This window comes from Pleurodeles waltl, chromosome 7, assembly GCF_031143425.1.
Source record: "Pleurodeles waltl isolate 20211129_DDA chromosome 7, aPleWal1.hap1.20221129, whole genome shotgun sequence".
Lineage (NCBI taxonomy): Eukaryota > Metazoa > Chordata > Amphibia > Caudata > Salamandridae > Pleurodeles > Pleurodeles waltl.
In genome coordinates this window covers 1,301,853,820-1,301,873,089 of record NC_090446.1, presented here as the reverse complement: position 1 = coordinate 1,301,873,089, position 19,270 = coordinate 1,301,853,820, and the positions used below count along the sequence as shown (strand labels likewise).

General features: G+C 46.2%; 1 protein-coding gene across 1 annotated transcript in view; it reads right to left on the bottom strand.

Annotated features, from left to right (window-relative positions):
* The window catches only part of LOC138246214 (sacsin-like), a 104,011-nt gene extending 85,415 nt beyond the window's left edge, over positions 1-18,596 (bottom strand). The window contains exons 1-3 of the mRNA XM_069200601.1: positions 18,470-18,596; positions 13,172-13,201; positions 10,815-10,902 (exon numbers count right to left, since the gene is read on the bottom strand). Coding sequence (XP_069056702.1) covers positions 10,815-10,902; positions 13,172-13,194 — 111 coding nt within the window. The 5' untranslated portion in view covers positions 13,195-13,201; positions 18,470-18,596. The remainder of the gene's footprint in view (positions 1-10,814; positions 10,903-13,171; positions 13,202-18,469) is intronic.
* Between the last annotated feature and the right edge of the window lie 674 nt (positions 18,597-19,270).

The following is a 19,270-nucleotide window of genomic DNA, read 5'->3' as shown; positions in this document are numbered from 1 at the left end:
ATCTCCGCTTTTGGAAGCAGGAGCATTTTTAAAGCTCTCACTTGCTGAAGGTGAACTGTTGCTTTTGCTTGGCATGGGCCGTCAGCTCCCACCAAGCAAAAGCAAACAGCTACCCCCAGAGGGTGGACACCTCGGGAGGTAGGAGTAGCCAGCCCTGGGGGGTGGCGGACCCCAGGGCCATGTATTGCTCCAAAAGAGGGGACGCACACCTCCCTTCTTATTCTCTAATCGGTCCCGGGGAGGTGGTGGTCCCTGGGGCATGGGTCATCCGCGTGGCCCCGCACCTTTTTTTAAAAAGCCCCCGCCTTATTTGAATATTGTAGTCCCAGGATGTGGTTCCAGGAGGGGTCCGCACGACCCCCTGCATTAATAATTACATCTAGCCCCAGGGAGGCGGTGGTCCCCGGGGCCCTGGGGGTCCTCAGACCCCCCCATTCATTGTATTCTGTAGCCCTGGGATGGTGTAGGTCTCTGGGGTGTGAGGGATTGCATGCCCCACCCACATACTTTTTAGACATAGCCCCGGGGAGGTGGTGGTCCTTGGGGTCCAAAGAGATCAGCAGGACCCCCTAATATTTTTATATATATAGCCCCCGGGGTGGTGGTTGTCCCCCGGACATGGGGGATTGTGTGGCCCCTGCACATTTTTTCAACATAGCCTTGGGGAGGTGGGGGTCCCTGGGGCCCAAGGAGGTCAACAGGACCCCCCAATTATTTTTTATACATGCAGCCCCTGGGAGGTGGTGGTTCTCATGGAGTGGGGGGCCACACGGACCCCCGCATAATCAACATATTTAGCCCCAGGGAGGTGGTGGTTCTTGGGACTTCTAAAAGCCCTAAGAGGGGGGCCCCATGTGCCCCTCCTTTATTTTATTGCCAGTGGCCCTGGGAGCTGGCCCATTCGGGAGCAAAATACTTGACAAGCGCAGGAGACTGCATTTTCTTTTAAATCTCGGAAAAATCTACGGGTTGAGTTGCGGATTTCTCAGAGAATTTAAAAACAAATGCTTTTTAGCCTTGACAAAGTGCCAGGGCGACCCTTTTCTTTTTCTTTTTTTTTGTGGGACTCGGCTGAAGCTGAGTCCCAAAATGGTTGCCAACACTTCTTGTTTGAAGTGTTGGCAGCCAATCAAATCTCACCAGGAGATATCCCTAGATCTGCCGTCCTTGATATACAAATGTATTTTCCCTCTAATATTTCGAAAACTACTGAACGGATTTAAACCGAATACATAAAGCGTGATCTGTGGACCAAAAGCTACCTTTTTGCCAAATTTGGTGTCATTTCTTCTTGGGGTTTCGGGCTGTTGGCATGTCTAATGACCCTATGGGAATTAATATGGGAAGCACACCTTTTTTGACCCCCTCTTTTTTTTGACTCCTGCTTGATGGATCATCCCGAATCTTTCCATGCACAAGACCCTAGAGGGTCATTTTTTATATATATATATATACACACTCACACATATGGAAAATGTCACTTACCCAGTGTACATCTGTTCGTGGCATTAGTCGCTGCAGATTCACATGCTGTGCATAGTCCGCCTTCTGGTGTTGGGTCGGAGTGTTACAAGTTGTTTTTCTTCGAAGAAGTCTTTTCGAGTCACGAGACCGAGGGACTCCTCCTCCTTTGTTTCCATTGCGCATGGGCGTCGACTCCATCTTAGATTGTTTTCCCCGCAGAGGGTGAGGTAGGAGTTGTGTATGTTAGTAATAGTGCCCATGCAATGGAATGAATAAGTATGTACAAAATAAAGGTTAAGGTAATATATTTACAAATGTACAAATGTTGAATATTACTTCCAAACGGCTACAGGCTCCCGGGTAGGCGGGTGGGCGCATGTGAATCTGCAGCGACTAATGCCACGAACAGATGTACACTGGGTAAGTGACATTTTCCGTTCGGTGGCATGTGTAGCTGCAGATACACATGCTGTGCATAGACTAGTAAGCAGTTATCTCCCCAAAAGCGGTGGTTCAGCCTGTAGGAGTGGAAGTAGTTTGAAATAAAGTTCTTAGTACAGCTTGACCTACTGTGGCTTGTTGTGCAGATAGCACGTCCACACAGTAGTGCTTAGTAAATGTGTGAGGCGTAGACCATGTTGCTGCCTTACATATTTCGTTCATTGGAATATTTCCTAGGAAGGCCATGGTAGCACCTTTCTTTCTGGTTGAGTGTGCCTTTGGTGTAATGGGCAGCTCTCTTTTTGCTTTAAGGTAGCAGATTTGGATGCACTTAACTATCCATCTGGCTATACCTTGTTTTGATATTGGGTTTCCTGTATGAGGTTTTTGGAATGCAATAAATAGTTGTTTTGTTTTCCTAATTAGTTTTGTTCTGTCAATGTAGTACATTAGTGCTCTTTTAATGTCTAATGTATGTAGCGCCCTTTCAGCTATTGAGTCTGGCTGTGGAAAGAACACTGGTAGTTCTACTGTTTGATTTAAGTGGAACAGTGAGATTACTTTTGGTAAAAATTTTGGATTGGTTCTTAGAACTACTTTATTTTTGTGTATTTGAATAAATGGTTCCTGTATAGTAAACCCCTGAATTTCACTTACTCTTCTTAGAGATGTAATGGCAATGAGAAATGCAACCTTCCACGTTAGGTATTGTATTTCGCAAGAATGCATGGGTTCGAAAGGTGGACCCATGAGTCTTGTTAAGACAATGTTGAGGTTCCATGAAGGAACAGGTGGTGTTCTTGGTGGTATAATTCTCTTTAGGCCTTCCATAAACGCTTTAATGACAGGTATTCTAAACAGTGAAGTTGAATGTGTAATCTGTAGGTATGCAGATATTGCTGCGAGATGTATCTTTATGGAAGAGAAGGCCAGATTTGATTTCTGAAAATGTAGTAAGTATCCTACTACATCCTCTGGAGATGCATGTAATGGTTGAACTTGATTATTATGGCAGTAGCAAACAAATCTTTTCCATTTACTTGCATAGCAGTGTCTAGTGGATGGCCTTCTAGCTTGTTTTATGACCTCCATACATTCTTGTGTGAGGTTTAAGTGTCCAAATTCTAGGATTTCAGGAGCCAGATTGCTAGATTCAGCGATGCTGGGTTTGGATGCCTGATCTGTTGTTTGTGCTGTGTTAACAGATCTGGTCTGTTGGGTAGTTTGACATGAGGCACTACTGATAGGTCTAGTAGTGTCGTATACCAAGGTTGTCTTGCCCATGTAGGTGCTATTAGTATGAGTTTGAGTTTGTTTTGACTCAATCTGTTTACTAGATATGGAAGGAGAGGGAGAGGGGGAAAAGCGCCCGCAAATATCCCTGACCAACTCATCCATAGAGCATTGCCTTGAGACTGCCGGTGTGGGTACCTGGATGCGAAGTTTTGGCATTTTGCGTTCTCCTTTGTTGCAAATAGGTCTATTTGAGGTGTTCCCCAAATTTGGAAGTAAGTGTTTAGAATTTGGGGGTGAATCTCCCATTCGTGGACCTGTTGGTGATCTCGAGAGAGATTGTCTGCTAGTTGATTCTGGATCCCTGGAATAAACTGTGCTATTAGGCGAATGTGGTTGTGAATTGCCCACTGCCATATCTTTTGTGCTAGGAGACACAGCTGTGTTGAGTGTGTTCCCCCCTGTTTGTTTAGATAATACATTGTTGTCATGTTGGCTGTTTTGACAAGAATGTATTTGTGGATTATGATGGGTTGAAATGTTTTCAGCGCTAGGAATACTGCTAACAATTCGAGGTGATTTATATGAAACTTTCTTTGATGTACGTCCCATTGTCCTTGGATGCTGTGTTGATTGAGGTGTGCTCCCCACTCTGTCATGGAAGCATCTGTTGTTATCACGTATTGTGGCACTGGGTCTTGGAAAGGCCGCCCTTTGTTTAAATTTATACTGTTCCACCATAGAAGCGAGATGTATGTTTGGCGGTCTATCAACACCAGATCTAGAAGGTGACCCTGTGCATGTGACCATTGTGATGCTAGGCACTGTTGTAAGGGCCTCATGTGCAATCTTGCGTTTGGGACAATGGCTATGCATGAGGACATCATGCCTAGGAGTTTTAACACCATCTTTGCATGTATCTTTTGTGTCGGATACCTGGCTTGTATAACTTTGTAAAACTTTTGAACCCTTTGTGGGCTTGGAGTGGCTATCCCTTTTGTTGTGTTGATTGTCGCTCCTAAGTATTGCTGTGTTTGGCACGGCAGAATGTGTGATTTTGTATAGTTGATGGAGAAACCCAGTTTGTAGAGGGTTTGTATGACATAATCTGTGTGGTGTGAACACCTTGTTAGGGAGGTGGTCTTGATTAGCCAATCGTCTAAGTAGGGGAACACGTGTATTTGCTGCCTTCTGATATGTGCAGCTACTACTGCTAGGCATTTTGTAAAGACTCTCGGTGCGGTTGTTATACCGAACGGCAACACTTTGAATTGGTAATGTATTCCCTTGAATACGAACCTTAGGTATTTCCTGTGTGAGGGATGTATCGGTATGTGGAAATACGCGTCTTTTAGATCTAAGGTTGTCATGTAGTCTTGTTGTTTCATCAGTGGTAATACGTCTTGTAGCGTGACCATGTGAAAGTGTTCCAATTTGATGTAGGTGTTTAGTGTTCTGAGATCTAAGATTGGTCTCAGTGTTTTGTCTTTTTTTGGTATTAGAAAGTACAGTGAGTAAACTCCTGTGTTCCTTTGTGTAGCTGGTACGAATTCTATTGCGTCTTTTTGCAGTAATGCTTGAACTTCCAGTTCTAGAAGGTCTAAATGCTGTTTTGACATATTCTGTGTTTTTGGTGGGACATTTGGAGGGAGTTGGAGAAATTCTATGCAATAACCATGTTGGATAATTGCTAAGACCCAAGTGTCTGTTGTTATCTCCTCCCAAGATTTGTAGAACTGGCTTAGTCTTCCCCCCACTGGTGTTGTGTGAAGGGGTTGAGTGACTTGTGAGTCACTGTTTGGTCTGAGGGGTTTTGGAACCTTGAAATTTTCCCCGGTTTCTAGGGAATTGTCCCCCTCTGTATTGGCCCCGAAAGCCTCCCCTTTGGTACTGTCCCTGGTAGGTAGACGGTGTTGTTTGTGAGGTACTGGCTTGTGTGGCTTGACCTCGAAACCCCCCTCTGAAGGTTGTTTTGCAAAAGGTGCCGAAAGTGCCTCTGCCCTGCGGGGAATAGAGTGCGCCCATGGCTTTAGCTGTGTCAGTGTCTTTTTTCAGTTTCTCAATTGCCGTGTAAACTTCGGGTCCAAACAATTGTTGTTCATTGAACGGCATATTGAGCACTGCCTGTTGTATCTCAGGTTTGAAGCCGGATGTGCGCAACCATGCGTGCCTTCTTATGGTTACTGCGGTATTTATTGTTCTTGCAGCTGTATCCGCTGCATCCATAGAGGAACGTATTTGGTTGTTGGAGATATTTTGTCCCTCCTCAACCACTTGTTTTGCCCGTTTTTGTAGTTCTTTGGGTAGATGTTCGATGAGATGCTGCATCTCGTCCCAATGGGCTCTGTCATAACGCGCTAGGAGCGCCTGCGAGTTAGCGATGCGCCACTGGTTTGCAGCTTGTACTGCAACCCTTTTGCCAGCTGCGTCGAACTTGCGGCTCTCTTTGTCCAGAGGTGGTGCGTCGCCTGATGTGTGCGAGTTGGCCCTTTTACGGGCTGCTCCTACTACAACTGAATCTGGTGGCAGTTGTGATGTGATAAAAGCAGGGTCCGTGGGTGGTGCTTTATATTTCTTCTCCACCCTTGGAGTTATCGCTCTGCTTTTGACAGGTTCTTTAAAGATCTGTTTTGCGTGCCTTAGCATTCCTGGGAGCATAGGAAGGCTTTGATAACTGCTATGGGTGGAGGAGAGGGTGTTGAAAAGGAAGTCATCCTCGACAGGCTCTGAGTGTAACAACACGTTATGGAATTCTGCTGCCCTAGCTACCACTTGTGCATACGCTGTACTGTCCTCAGGTGGTGAGGGCTTGGTAGGGTACGACTCAGGGCTATTGTCTGATACTGGGGCGTCATAGAGATCCCACGCATCTTGGTCATCTTGGCTCATGGTGGTATGAGCTGGTGAATGTGACGGAGTTTGTGCCGGTGATGTATGAGTTATTGGTGGTGGAGAGGGTGGTGGAGTTACCTTCTTTACCACTTTTGCTTGTGGTGTCTTCTCATGTGTTGGGAAATCGAGTTTCCTTTTTCTCCTGATTGGGGGAAGGGTGCTGATCTTCCCTGTACCGCTTTGTATGAAGATCCGCTTTTGGGTGTGGTCTACATCTGTGGTTTGTAACTCTTCTTCAAACCTATGTTTGCGCATTTGGGAGGACAGTGATTGTTCCTCTGAGTACGAACTGGCTGTCAGTTCGGTTGCTGGTCGTTTTGGCACCGAAACCGTGTCTTTGGTTGTTTTCGGCTCCAACGAGAATTTTCTCTTTTTCGGTGTCGAACCTTCTCGGCGTCGACCATCCTCGGTGCCGCTGTCTCTGTGCCGAGCAGCTTTGGTTCCGCTGTCTCGGTGTCGACTTTTTTCTGCAGCACTTTCTCGGTCCCGAGATTGCTGCGTGCCTGTGTCTCGACCCGAGTCGGACGACCTCGGCACCAGTTCGGCCTTTTTCGGTGCCGATGGACGGTCACCTGCTTTATGGGTTGAGCCATGGCCTGTTGGCAGTGGCGTCCCCTGGGCCTTGTCTGCTTTTCCGTGTGGTGCTTGCTTCGACGTCTTACTCACGGTTTCCTCGACGTCGAATTCTTCCGAGTCCGATTCATGGATGGAGAAGGCTTCTTCTTCTTCTCCCTGTTCCTCAAACCATCGTTGTCCTGTCGGCGTGGACGCCATCTGCAATCTTCTGGCTCTTCGGTCACGGAGCGTTTTTCTCGACCGAAACGCTCGACAGGCCTCACACGTTTCTTCCTTGTGCTCGGGCGACAGGCACAAGTTACAGACCAAGTGTTGGTCTGTATATGGATATTTATTGTGGCATTTAGGACAGAATCGGAACAGGGTCCGTTCCATCAGCCTCGATGTTACACGCGGTCGGGCCGACCAGGCCCCGACGGGGGATCGAAATTACCCCGAAGGGCTACCGGGGCTCTTCACGATTCGGTGTCGACTCTATCTAACCCGATACCGAACGAAACAATACCGACGTAGTTTTCCGAAGTCCTGACTATCTTTCCGTCCCGAAACCCGGAGCGAAAAGGAACACGTCCGAACCCGATGGCGGAAAAAAAACAATCTAAGATGGAGTCGACGCCCATGCGCAATGGAAACAAAGGAGGAGGAGTCCCTCGGTCTCGTGACTCGAAAAGACTTCTTCGAAGAAAAACAACTTGTAACACTCCGACCCAACACCAGAAGGCGGACTATGCACAGCATGTGTATCTGCAGCTACACATGCAACCGAACATATAGTTTCACTCACCTTACATATACTTACCTTGTGTTGTAAAAGCATGCGTGGTAAAGGTATATGCATGGTAAAAAAAAGATTGTGTTGTAAAGGCAATGCGTTGTGAAGGCATTGCGTAGTAATGGATGTGTGGTAAAGGCCGTTGTAAATGCATACGTGGTTCCATCATACAATCCATTTCAGGACCTGCACTGCAATAATCTAATCCTTTCTCACTTGCTGCAGACCAAAAGAAAGAATCTAATCTATCAGATCTTCTACACACTCATTGATCTGTGGTGTTTCTCAAGGGTCATACCTCTCATACTCCTGATGCTTTCTTTTCAATATCTATAGTCTCCCCCTGTTAAATTTCCTCACCAATGACCATGTGATTTTCCAAGTGTACGATCACACTAAACCATTTTTGCTTGGTAAAATTCCCAGAGAACCCAACCAGCATTATCTTCTGTTTAGACCTGGTGTTCCACTGGAAAAGGAGTTATTCCTAATCAAGAAAAGAGACTGAGAGCTTAGTGACCATATCACAGACTTTGACTAGGCAGACGGCCCCAAACTCGCTTATCTACTCCACCAACGGTAAAGAAACTGGTAGTACTGTTGATGCTAACCTCACCTTTGCTCTCCAAATCTCCCTTCTCTGTACAATCACTCCTATCCTTCACACCGACCACAGAATAGAGCTGATGAGAGCTCTCTCCCTGCATGCTTCGATTACTTTAAAATCTTCTATTCTGGTCTCCAGGAAATTCATCAACATGCTCCAAAGAGTTCAGAATCAGACAACCTTAACATTCACACGTCAGCCAGTGCCTCATAATGGACACTACAATGCCATGACATAATTTAAGGTCTTACATCCGAGTTGTATAAATAGTATTATATGGAGAATATTTTTAGGACAGACATAGGGGGTAAGCTGTTAGGCGGTTATGGGTAACAATAACATAAGGGCTTAAGGGTAATGGGCAAGGGGTTAATGGTAAGGCTACGGGGTTAAGGCTATGGTATTGAACGGGTTATGGGTAGTGGGTATGGGTTAAGGGAAAGGAATTAAGGGCAATGGGGTAATGAGTAGGGAGTTAAGGATAAGGGGTACAGCATAAGGCAGTGAGTGTGACCTAGGGGTGAGGGTGTAAACATAAGGGCCCCTCTTGCTGGGCTGTGTTAGAATAGCATGTCCTACAGTTTCAAGTGTATAAACCATAATTTCTGAGAACTCATTGCTTAGGTTTTGTTTTATCGTCTCTTGCCTATAGCCCCTTCACTCTCTCTGACTAAATATATATAACTGTGATATTTTTTTTCTGAAAAGCAGCAGGCATGCTTTTCCTTTTCCTGCTGAACCCAATTGTCTGTGTTAAACTGTTGGATGTTGTTTTAGATAAACTTTTTTGTTTTAAATTCTTGCTCTAAATGTGAATGTGAATGAGCGCACTTTTTATTATTAAATATGCGTGCTGCTGCAATCTACACTAGAACAAGGTATTTCTCTAGAACAAGGTATTTCTCTTACTTCTAGAACAAATGGCCACTGTCTTTGACTAAAGGGCTTCGTGGTGATATTTTCTAGGGTTGAGTGTTGCTCTGTTCTAAAATAGAACCTCATTGCTGTATTGTGCTTGGCTAGCCAGTTCCATCTGAGTATCTCATGTGACAATGTTTTAGGCTTTTCTTCACATTCACCAGGGCGTCTCACTGCAATGGCGACCTTTGTTGAGGGCCAAGTGAGTTACAGAGCAACTGACCTGTTTGAACATGAGTTATAACTGTACTAAATGTTTAGATTAATATCTTTATTCTTTCTTTGTTCCCTAGTCTTTCCTATTATCGTTCGTTTCTTTCCCCTTTATTTCTCTCTCATTTCTTTTCTTCCTCTTTGTCTTATTTTCTCGCTCCTAGTCACTTTGCTTCTTTTGCACTTTCTCCACTTCTCTCTCTTTCCCTCACTCTCTACCTCCCCCATCCACTTTCTGAACTACACGGAGTGGTTTGTTTCTCCCATGTCTCTGGCATATCCCTACTTCCTTCTTGCCCCATTTTCATCACCCTCTCTCCTTGACTCTTGAGGTGGGGACATCCAAATGTGGGGTGAAAGGTTGACGGTATCTTCCTATGGCATTTCTGACATTTGATTATGGTGGGCGGGGTCATAGCAGTGCTTAATTTGTCAAAAAATAGGTGTCAGGGCCCTCATCAGGAAGCCCCTGCAGCTTGCACCACCCATTAACCCCTGCCAGCGCTACCACTGACAGGACCAAAACAACTACCAACCATTGCACTCCTAATAATGTGACAATTCAGACTATTCCAGAACACGTAAAGCTAAAAGAATGGCTTGGGAGGAAGGTATTCGTAATTTTTAATGTATGTTGAATTATTAAAAACCTGTTGATGTGCCAATTCTAAATTAGACTAACATGGAGACCATGTGGCAGAATATCATAAGAGCTGGTGTTGACAATTAAGAGCCAGTGGTCAGCACCGGAAACCACTAGCTCAAGCTGAGCACTGGGGCCGCCGCATCGAAAATCAAACTTTTGTGCAAGACCCAGTCTCTTTCATTCTCCTCACCCACTCTGAACCCCGCCCCACCAAATCCTAAGGAAACACTAAGCTTAATTACTTTGGTGGTTTAAAAGAGCCTCTAATATGTTGCTCCTTTTTCCTTACTGGACACACTCATTTTTATGCTATTTGGAAGTTTAACAATGACTCCCGTCAGCTGCTCCTTTAATGCTCCTGAGTGGCCTGCATATAATACTTGTTGTTTGTTTTACAGTGCCTCCAATATTTTGCTTTTATAATATTTCCTGATAAATGAACAGCACTACTGGTGATTCGACTATTCAGTGTTAAAGACAGAGTGCCTATAATACCCCCTGTAGGTTTAATAGTGTCGCCAATGGATTGCTCCATTGTCGCCTATGAGTAGCTCCTCTGTGCTCCTGGTACACTCCATGTAATACTCTTTGGTGGTTTTAACGGGCCTTTAATGTTTTTCTCCTCAAGGTCTGATTCATTTTTGTAGGCACGGGGAGATTAAATTATTTGCCCAGAATCACGGGATGTTGAGTTGACGCCGGGACTCGAACCTGGATACCGGGTTTCACATGTGCTTCTGACTTCTGTCTAGGAAAGGACCTGCCCCAAACCTGTAGGCCTGGATTATCAGTTGTCACTACAGCAATTGATGTGCTCAGAAATATGATTAGGGCACTTGCTTATTGCTACCTACTGAACAGTTACAGATATATACAGTGATACAAAACTAAAACAAACTTCATGAAAAAAGACAACACTTGAGCTTCCCTTCCTTGGATTATAAAATTACAAGAGGCCCTCAAACGGATGTGGAGACCCTTGGGTACCTCAAGTTAACAATTACCTCCATCTATTTATTACTGAACGAATTTAGTAATAAAATATCAGTTACCTTTAAAATCTGCCCTCCGTCAGGGTACTTCCTGAGAATGTTCTTCAGGTAGGTCAGGAACGGAGGCGACTTCTGACAGAACTGGTTCCTGGGAAGGTGAGGAGACAGACTTTACGTCAAGAAGAAACGGCCATTGTTTGATAGTATTTCTTCTATGTCACACTATTGGAGAGCTCGTTGAGTTCCTACCAAGATATCTCGGTGAGAATACAAAAGTGTAAAAAGCCGCAAACTGTACCCTCCAATAGATGTGTGCACGTGACTTAAAAAGCGCCAACTGAGGCAGACACAACACTACGGAAAACATGCAGAGCCGAGAAGAGGGAAAGCAGGCTTGGTTTACTGTGGAGAGGGGAAGGACGAGGGTCACACTGAGGGTCAGGGCAGCGAGGGCACTGTCAGGGCTGCGGGTGGGAAATGGGGGAGTAGGACAGGTTTCGGATGTTATCTTGGGTAGTGTCGAATTTTAATCTAATTGTTGCGCCAACCAGAGTGGTGTAGAACAACAGTAGATCCATAAGGGAGAAAGCAAAGGTAGTGGTTAAGGTGGATTGCTTGATCTGCACTTGATTACATGTACATAAATGAACATGTAGTTGTGAAATTTAAAAAGTACTCTTTTTTAGAAATTAAAACTATTTGCTGTTGGAATTTTCAGCACAGCTTTGATCATAAAATGTATTGAAACAAAATGCTTTTCATATGTTGGCTTTTTAGAAACGGTGCCACGAAACCATCAACCTCTCTGTACAATTTTGTTCTGTATTATATGATTAGAAAGAATGCCAGGCAACCATTTTTAACAAGCGTTGGTAAAGAACATTAGACTGACTTTTTGATACGTGCAAGTGCTTCATAATTGAGGATTTTGTGTCTGTGGTAGCGTGGATGGGGTACTGGGTGAATGTGAGACTGCATCAGCAGTTCGATGGATGAGAGAAAAAAGGATGCATGAAGGTGTGAGTGACTGAGTGCATAGGTAATCGTGTGAGTGAATAGAGAATGAATAGAGAATGTGAGGGTCAGTGCATTGGTGAGTAGCTGAATAAGTAAGTGACTGGAATACTTTTCTGTAAGAACGCTTGTGTATGAATGAATGAGCATGTGCATGCATGGTTACACATCTTATGGTTTGATGTCTCAGGTAGCAGTACTGATTACATCATTAAAATGCCATGAATTTCCAACAGTGTTCCAGTGGAAAATATTCAAGGGATAGCATCGTTATCTTTCTACAACACTGACATATTAAATTACGGATTGACCCACATCTGCCTTTTAAATCGCATGGGTATGCCTCACACTGTGCTTCGATCTGCAGGATCCGGCGACACTTTAACTACAAAGAGTTTGAACCACAAGTTCATTAATTTACAGCTGGACCTCCTTCTGCCTGCATAACAGGTCTACGGCAATTGTAACCACCGACTCCAAGTCAGTTCAGTGAGCATCACTCCCTGGACCAACCCACTAGAGATGATTCAATTTGTAAAAGTGGCCCATGTCAGAAGGTACTGCACCTCTAACCCTATAGAGGCTTCCTTCTAAGAACATTAACATTTCTGGGAGTTTTCGGGCTTGCCCCATTGATTAACACTGGACAATGTGTGCCTATTTTAAAGTTTAAGGACTTTTTTTACATTTCAGTTTCATTCGCAGCTTTTGAAACCCTTTATATTTTACCTTTAGATTTTAAATGTTTGTCCTTATATTTCATCTGGGTGCGGGGCTTTAAGGTCTCTATCTCCTACAGTCATCTGAGTGTACTGTCCCATATTCTACCTCCAGATCTTTCCAATAGTGGCTTCTTTTAGGGGCAGGACTAGTGGGCCTGTCCTGCCAGGACAGTGCCACGCAATCACTAAAAGAGACGTCAGCGGTCCAGGAAAGAACAATCGCCAACATCATTTGATGAACTAGTTAAAAATTCTGAAGAAAAGTGTGACATCCGTGCTTTATGTCCTGAAAAAAACTAGAAATATTCTGGTGGACTTACATGCGCTAAAGTTACTTTAGTACTTTGTGACATGAAATTGCCTTTCTCCCTCCTTTAACCAACCCTCCTTTTTTCCTGCTATGGTCATACCTCAGAATGATGTACCTTCTTCCTTTCATCCCCATCACCTTCCTCCTTCTCCCCTTACTTGAACCTGCCTCCAACCCCCTTTCATGGATCCCTCACTTTCTCAATTTTATCTCTCACCCTGTCCTCGCTTCCATCCCACATTCCTTCCTGTGCTGCTTCTCTTTTTTCTCCTAATGTCTTTCATTGCCTACTCCCTTCGGCCTCTATGTCTTGAATTCTTCTGGTCACCATCCCCATCACACTGATCCATGCAGCACAGTTTCTTCCTCACCTTTTCCGTCGCCTCTGAGACATGGTGATGCTGAAATAAGAGCAGAGGGAAACTGGTTAAAATCACATCTTGACCATGGGTCAGGGGCGGCCACCATCCCTTGTGCCTCCCTCCCACACCAGTGAGATCTTTCCTTGAGGTTATGTGTCCTACAGGTCAAACCACCCTCTGCTATAATGGCCTGTCCTGAAGCAGAGAAGTTCCCCATGGCTCACCTACTATTAAGTTATGCCCTTTCCCTGAGCTCAGGTACCATGCATCGTCTCATCGACTGTCTACAAGTGGGAAGCCCCCTGTGCCACAACTGCTCCACAAGTGGAACTTCCCCCTCAGTTCACCTACCCTACAAGATGGTACGTTCCTATGTCGTCTCTTACCCTAAGCTGGCAACCACCCTTGTGATCACCCACCATCCTCGTTTTCATCTGTCAAGCTCCACTCATTGCTCTAGAAATGAAGGTGAGGGAGGAGGGGTGAGGGCTGAGGAGCGAAGGAGGAGGAGAGAGATTTAGGAAAGGCTTTGCCAATTAGAATTTTGGGATAAAGTGTGATGGATGACGAGTGATGGATAAATAGTGAGTGATGATCATTATGGGATGACAATAGAGGAGTGAGTGGCAGCGTTAAGGAATGACTCATTAGGATTTAGATGTCATGAGGATTACGACAAGTAGAGAATGAAGGGGTAAGGCAGCATGAGGGATGAGTAATGCGAGATGAAGAAAGAGGGACGATGAGTGAGGGGTGGCTAGTGGAAGATATGCAGTGAAAGATGAGGTGTGAGAAGAAAAAAATGAAAAATGAAGAGGCGTGATTACTGAGGAGTGAGGGACAAGGAGGGAAGAACGGGGGGTGAGGAGTAAGATTGAGCGATAAAGAATAGGAGATGAAGAATAAAGGATTCAAATAAAAATTGAGGAGTGATGGGGTAAGGAGTATGGACTGAGGCGTGAGTGTTGGTGAGAGAGCACTCAGGAGTAAATACTGAAAAGTGAGGAATGAGGATTGAGTGATGATGAATGAGGAACAAGATCATTTATGAGAAGGGAAGCATGTGAAGTGAGAGATGAACGGTGAGAAATTAAGAGAGAGGGATGAAACAGGGTTGAGATGTGAGGAATGGAGGAGGAGGGGTGTGCATTGGTGAAGAAGGAGTGAGCAATAGGAAGTGAGGGATGAAGAACAGGGAAAGGATGTGGCATAAGGCCAGAGATGCCGACTTTGGAGTTGGTAAACCAGGTTTGAGTCTCATCATCGGCTCAGCATCCTATGATTCTAGGCAAATCACCTAATGTCCCCGTGCATACAAAACATGAACTTGTCCTTGTTTAATGTAACTGGTGCGCATGTAAAGCGCTCTAATACATTCGGGTCGAGTTCGCGCTTTATAAAATTGTAAAAAAATAATGGTGCAATGAGAGGTTGTAGGAGGCTGGACTGGCTTGTAGTGAGTACCAAGGGGTACTTGCACCTTGCACCAGGCCCAGTTATCCCTTATTAGTGTATAGGGTGTCTAGCAGCTTAGGCTGATAGATAATGGTAGCTTAGCAGAGCAGCTTAGGCTGAACTAGGAGACGTGTGAAGCTACTACAGTACCACTTAGTGTCATATGCACAATATCATAAGAAAACACAATACACAGTTATACTAAAAATAAAGGTACTTTATTTTTATGACAATATGCCAAAGTATCTTAGAGTGTACCCTCAGTGAGAGGATAGGAAATATACACAAGATATATATACACAATAGCAAAAATATGCAGTATAGTCTTAGAAAACAGTGCAAACAATGTATAGTTACAATAGGATGCAATGGGGAAACATAGGGATAGGGGCAACACAAACCATATACTCCAAAAGTGGAATGCGAACCACGAATGGACCCCAAACCTATGTGACCTTGTAGAGGGTCGCTGGGACTATTAGAAAATAGTGAGAGTTAGAAAAATAACCCTCCCCAAGACCCTGAAAAGTGAGTGCAAAGTGCACTAAAGTTCCCCTAAGGACAAAGTAGTCGTGTTAGAGGAATAATGCAGGAAAGACACAAACCAGCAATGCAACAACTGTGGATTTCCAATCTAGGGTACCTGTGGAACAAGGGGACCAAGTCCAAAAGTCACAAGCAAGTCGGAGATGGGCAGATGCCCAGGGAATGCCAGCTGCGGGTGCAAAGAAGCTTCGACTGGACAGAAGAAGCTGAGGTTTCTGCAGGAACGAAAAGGGCTAGAGACTTCCCCTTTGGTGGACGGATCCCTCTCGCCTTGGAGAGTCGTGCAGAAGTGTTTTCCCGCCGAAAGAACGCCAACAAGCCTTGCTAGCCGCAAATCGTGCGTTTGGCGTTTTTGGACGCTGCTGGGGCCCAGGAGGGACCAGGAGGTCGCAAATTGAACCTGAAGAGAGAGGGGACGTCGAGCAAGACAAAGAGCCCTCACTGAAGCAGGTAGCACCCGGAGAAGTGCCAGAAACAGGCACTACGAGGATGCGTGAAACGGTGCTCGCCGAAGTTGCACAAAGGAGTCCCACGTCGCCGGAGACCAACTTAGAAAGTCGTGCAATGCAGGTTAGAGTGCCGTGGACCCAGGCTTGGCTGTGCACAAAGGATTTCCGCCGGAAGTGCACAGGGGCCGGAGTAGCTGCAAAGTCGCGGTTCCCAGCAATGCAGCCCAGCGAGATGAGGCAAGGACTTATCTCCACCAAACTTGGGCTGAAGAGTCACTGGACTGTGGGGGCCACTTGGACAGAGTCGCTGGATTCGAGGGACCTCGCTCGTCTTGCTGAGAGGAGACCCAAGGGACCGGTAATGCAGCTTTTTGGTGCCTGCGGTTGCAGGGGGAAGATTCCGTCGACCCACGGGAGATTTCTTCGGAGCTTCTGGTGCAGAGAGGAGGCAGGCTACCCCCACAGCATGCACAAGCAGGAAAACAGTCGAGAAGGCGGCAGGATCAGCGTTACAGAGTTGCAGTAGTCGTCTTTGCTACTATGTTGCAGGTTTGCAGGCTTCCAGCGCGGTCAGCAGTCGATTCCTTATCAGAAGGTGAAGAGAGAGATGCAGAGGAACTCGGATGAGCTCTTGCATTCGTTATCTAAAGTTTCCCCAGAGACAGAGACCCTAAATAGCCAGAAAAGAGGGTTTGGCTACTTAGGAGAGAGGATAGGCTACTAACACCTGAAGGAGCCTATCAGCAGGAGTCTCTGACGTCACCTGGTGGCACTGGCCACTCAGAGCAGTCCAGTGTGCCAGCAGCACCTCTGTTTCCAAGATGGCAGAGGTCTGGAGCACACTGGAGGAGCTCTGGACACCTCCCAGGGGAGGTGCAGGTCAGGGGAGTGGTCACTCCCCTTTCCTTTGTCCAGTTTCGTGCCAGAGCAGGGGCTAAGGGGTCCCTGAACCGGTGTAGACTGGCTTATGCAGAATTGGGCACATCTGTGCCCAAGAAAGCATTTCCAGAGGCTGGGGGAGGCTACTCCTCCCCTGCCTTCACACCATTTTCCAAAGGGAGAGGGTGTCACACCCTCTCTCAGAGGAAGTTCTTTGTTCTGCCATCCTGGGCCAGGCCTGGCTGGACCCCAGGAGGGCAGATGCCTGTCTGAGGGGTTGGCAGCAGCAGCAGCTGCAGTGAAACCCCAGGAAGGGCAGTTTGGCAGTACCAGGGTCTGTGCTACAGACCACTGGGATCATGGAATTGTACCAACAATGCCAGGATGGCATAGAGGGGGCAATTCCATGATCATAGACATGTTACATGGCCATATTCGGAGTTACCATGGTGAAGCTACATATAGGTAGTGACCTATATGTAGTGCACGCGTGTAATGGTGTCCCCGCACTCACAAAGTTCAGGGAATTGGCTCTGAACAATGTGGGGGCACCTTGGCTAGTGCCAGGGTGCCCTCACACTAAGTAACTTTGCACCTAACCTTTACCAGGTAAAGGTTAGACATATAGGTGACTTATAAGTTACTTAAGTGCAGTGTAAAATGGCTGTGAAATAACGTGGACGTTATTTCACTCAGGCTGCAGTGGCAGGCCTGTGTAAGAATTGTCAGAGCTCCCTATGGGTGGAAAAAGAAATGCTGCAGCCCATAGGGATCTCCTGGAACCCCAATACCCTGGGTACCTCAGTACCATATACTAGGGAATTATAAGGGTGTTCCAGTAAGCCAATGTAAATTGGAAAAAATGGTCACTAACCTGTCAGTGACAATTTGGAAAGAAATGAGAGAGCATAACCACTGAGGTTCTGATTAGCAGAGCCTCAGTGAGACAGTTAGTCACTACACAGGTAACACATTCAGGCACACTTATGAGCACTGGGGCCCTGGGTTACCAGGGTCCCAGTGACACATACAACTAAAACAACATATATACAGTGAAAAATGGGGGTAACATGCCAGGCAAGATGGTACTTTCCTACAGAGGTGTGAGGAGGGACGAATAAGGAACCACTGATGAGGGACAGTGAGCGAGGGATGAGAGGGAAGGGTGATTAGTGAGGGTAGGAGTGACCACTGAGTAATGAAGAGCAAGGAGTGAGAAGTCAGAATTAGAGGTAAAGTGAGGGATGAAGGGGAGGCGGGGATGGAATAATGAAAAGTGAGACAGGAGTGACGTAGGAGGAGTGGAGGTAAAGCGTGAAGGGCAAAGAGAAAGCCTGATAGATGAAGAGTAAAGGATAAATGGTGCGTTATGAGGAGTGAGTAAGAAGAATTGTGAAATGTGTGAGGAGGGGTGAGCGGTGAGAGATTATTGATGAGTTAAAGGGGCCATCCAAAAATCTTTACCCGACCCTGCCTCAATAGCACCACTAACAATACGCATTCTGGAAAGTTTTGTTTGATGAAGTCTGGTGGGTTTTGAGGAACTGTGACATCATCCACCAGATGACCTTCTAAGAGGACTGAGGGCTGAGAATTAATAAATGAGAGGTGAGACGGACGGAGGAGGAGCAGGGGATGAGTGGGAGCACGTGAATGCGATGGGGAGTGCAGCACGGGGGTAAGGGAATTGGACTCATAGATGAGTCGCGAGAATCTGGATGAGATACTCTAAAGTGGATGTTGTGTGTCAGGGAGGGATGTTGAGGGGTCAGTCACTTATAAAAACTCTGAAAGTCTGAGAATTCATTTAAGTCAGAGGCTTGGAGGGATGGGGAAGAGTCATTCAGGCATCAGGCTGGTGCTGATGCATCTGATACCGTGGCTGGACAGAAACAACCCAACTCTGCATGGCGACTTCACAAAGCCAGTCAGTGATGGAAACACGCTGAGTAAGTGGTGTGGGTGGGGTCCTCCTCACCTGCTTCTGGTCCCCGAGAGCAGTCCTGCCTCCAGCCTCTCCTGGACTAGCTAGAGCGTCCCTGCGCGCTTTATTATATCTCTGAGAAAGAAACCGAAACTAAACACAGTGACTGAGTTTCGTTTCCTCGTTCCCGGCTCGCTTCAGGACAGAACAGTGTGGAGGGGAGCAGCGGAGACAGAAATGGGCTGGGAACAGGCGATGCTCAACCATAGAGTGATAAAGGCTCTGAATAAAGAGAAGCTTGTGTAGCGCCCTCTCATGCCACGTTACAAAGACCCTCACCCCATCAATCGCAAACCACCACACGTGTTTTATTTTTTTATATATATAGATATATATCTCGAGAACTCGACCTCGCCCCGAAGGTATTGGAGCTCTTTACGTAAGCTCCAGTTACGTTAAATAAGAACACACTCATGTTTTTTTTTCTCACGGGGAGATTGAGGTATTTGGACAGTAAGTTAATGCGAAGCCGGAGTTGAACCTGGCTTCGCAGCTCCACGGGCAGCAGATTTTAGTGTTACGCCACATTTTCTGTACTGCGCTGTCTCCTGGTATTTTCTGCACGTCTTGCGGTATCCGAGAGCTCTTAGGGGTCACATGTCGGGCACAAGATGCACTCTCTATTGTTTCTACAAACCCCTTTCCTTCAAGGACCTGTAACACTGCGTTGGCGCCGCACAGGGGCTGTACCCGGGGCTGTGCATCCATCTTTCCGCGTGCAGGGCGTGGCTTGTTGTGATGCAGACAACGGTGCTGAGGGCGCTTGACTGCCAATCTGGCTCGCTCTCTCTCTCC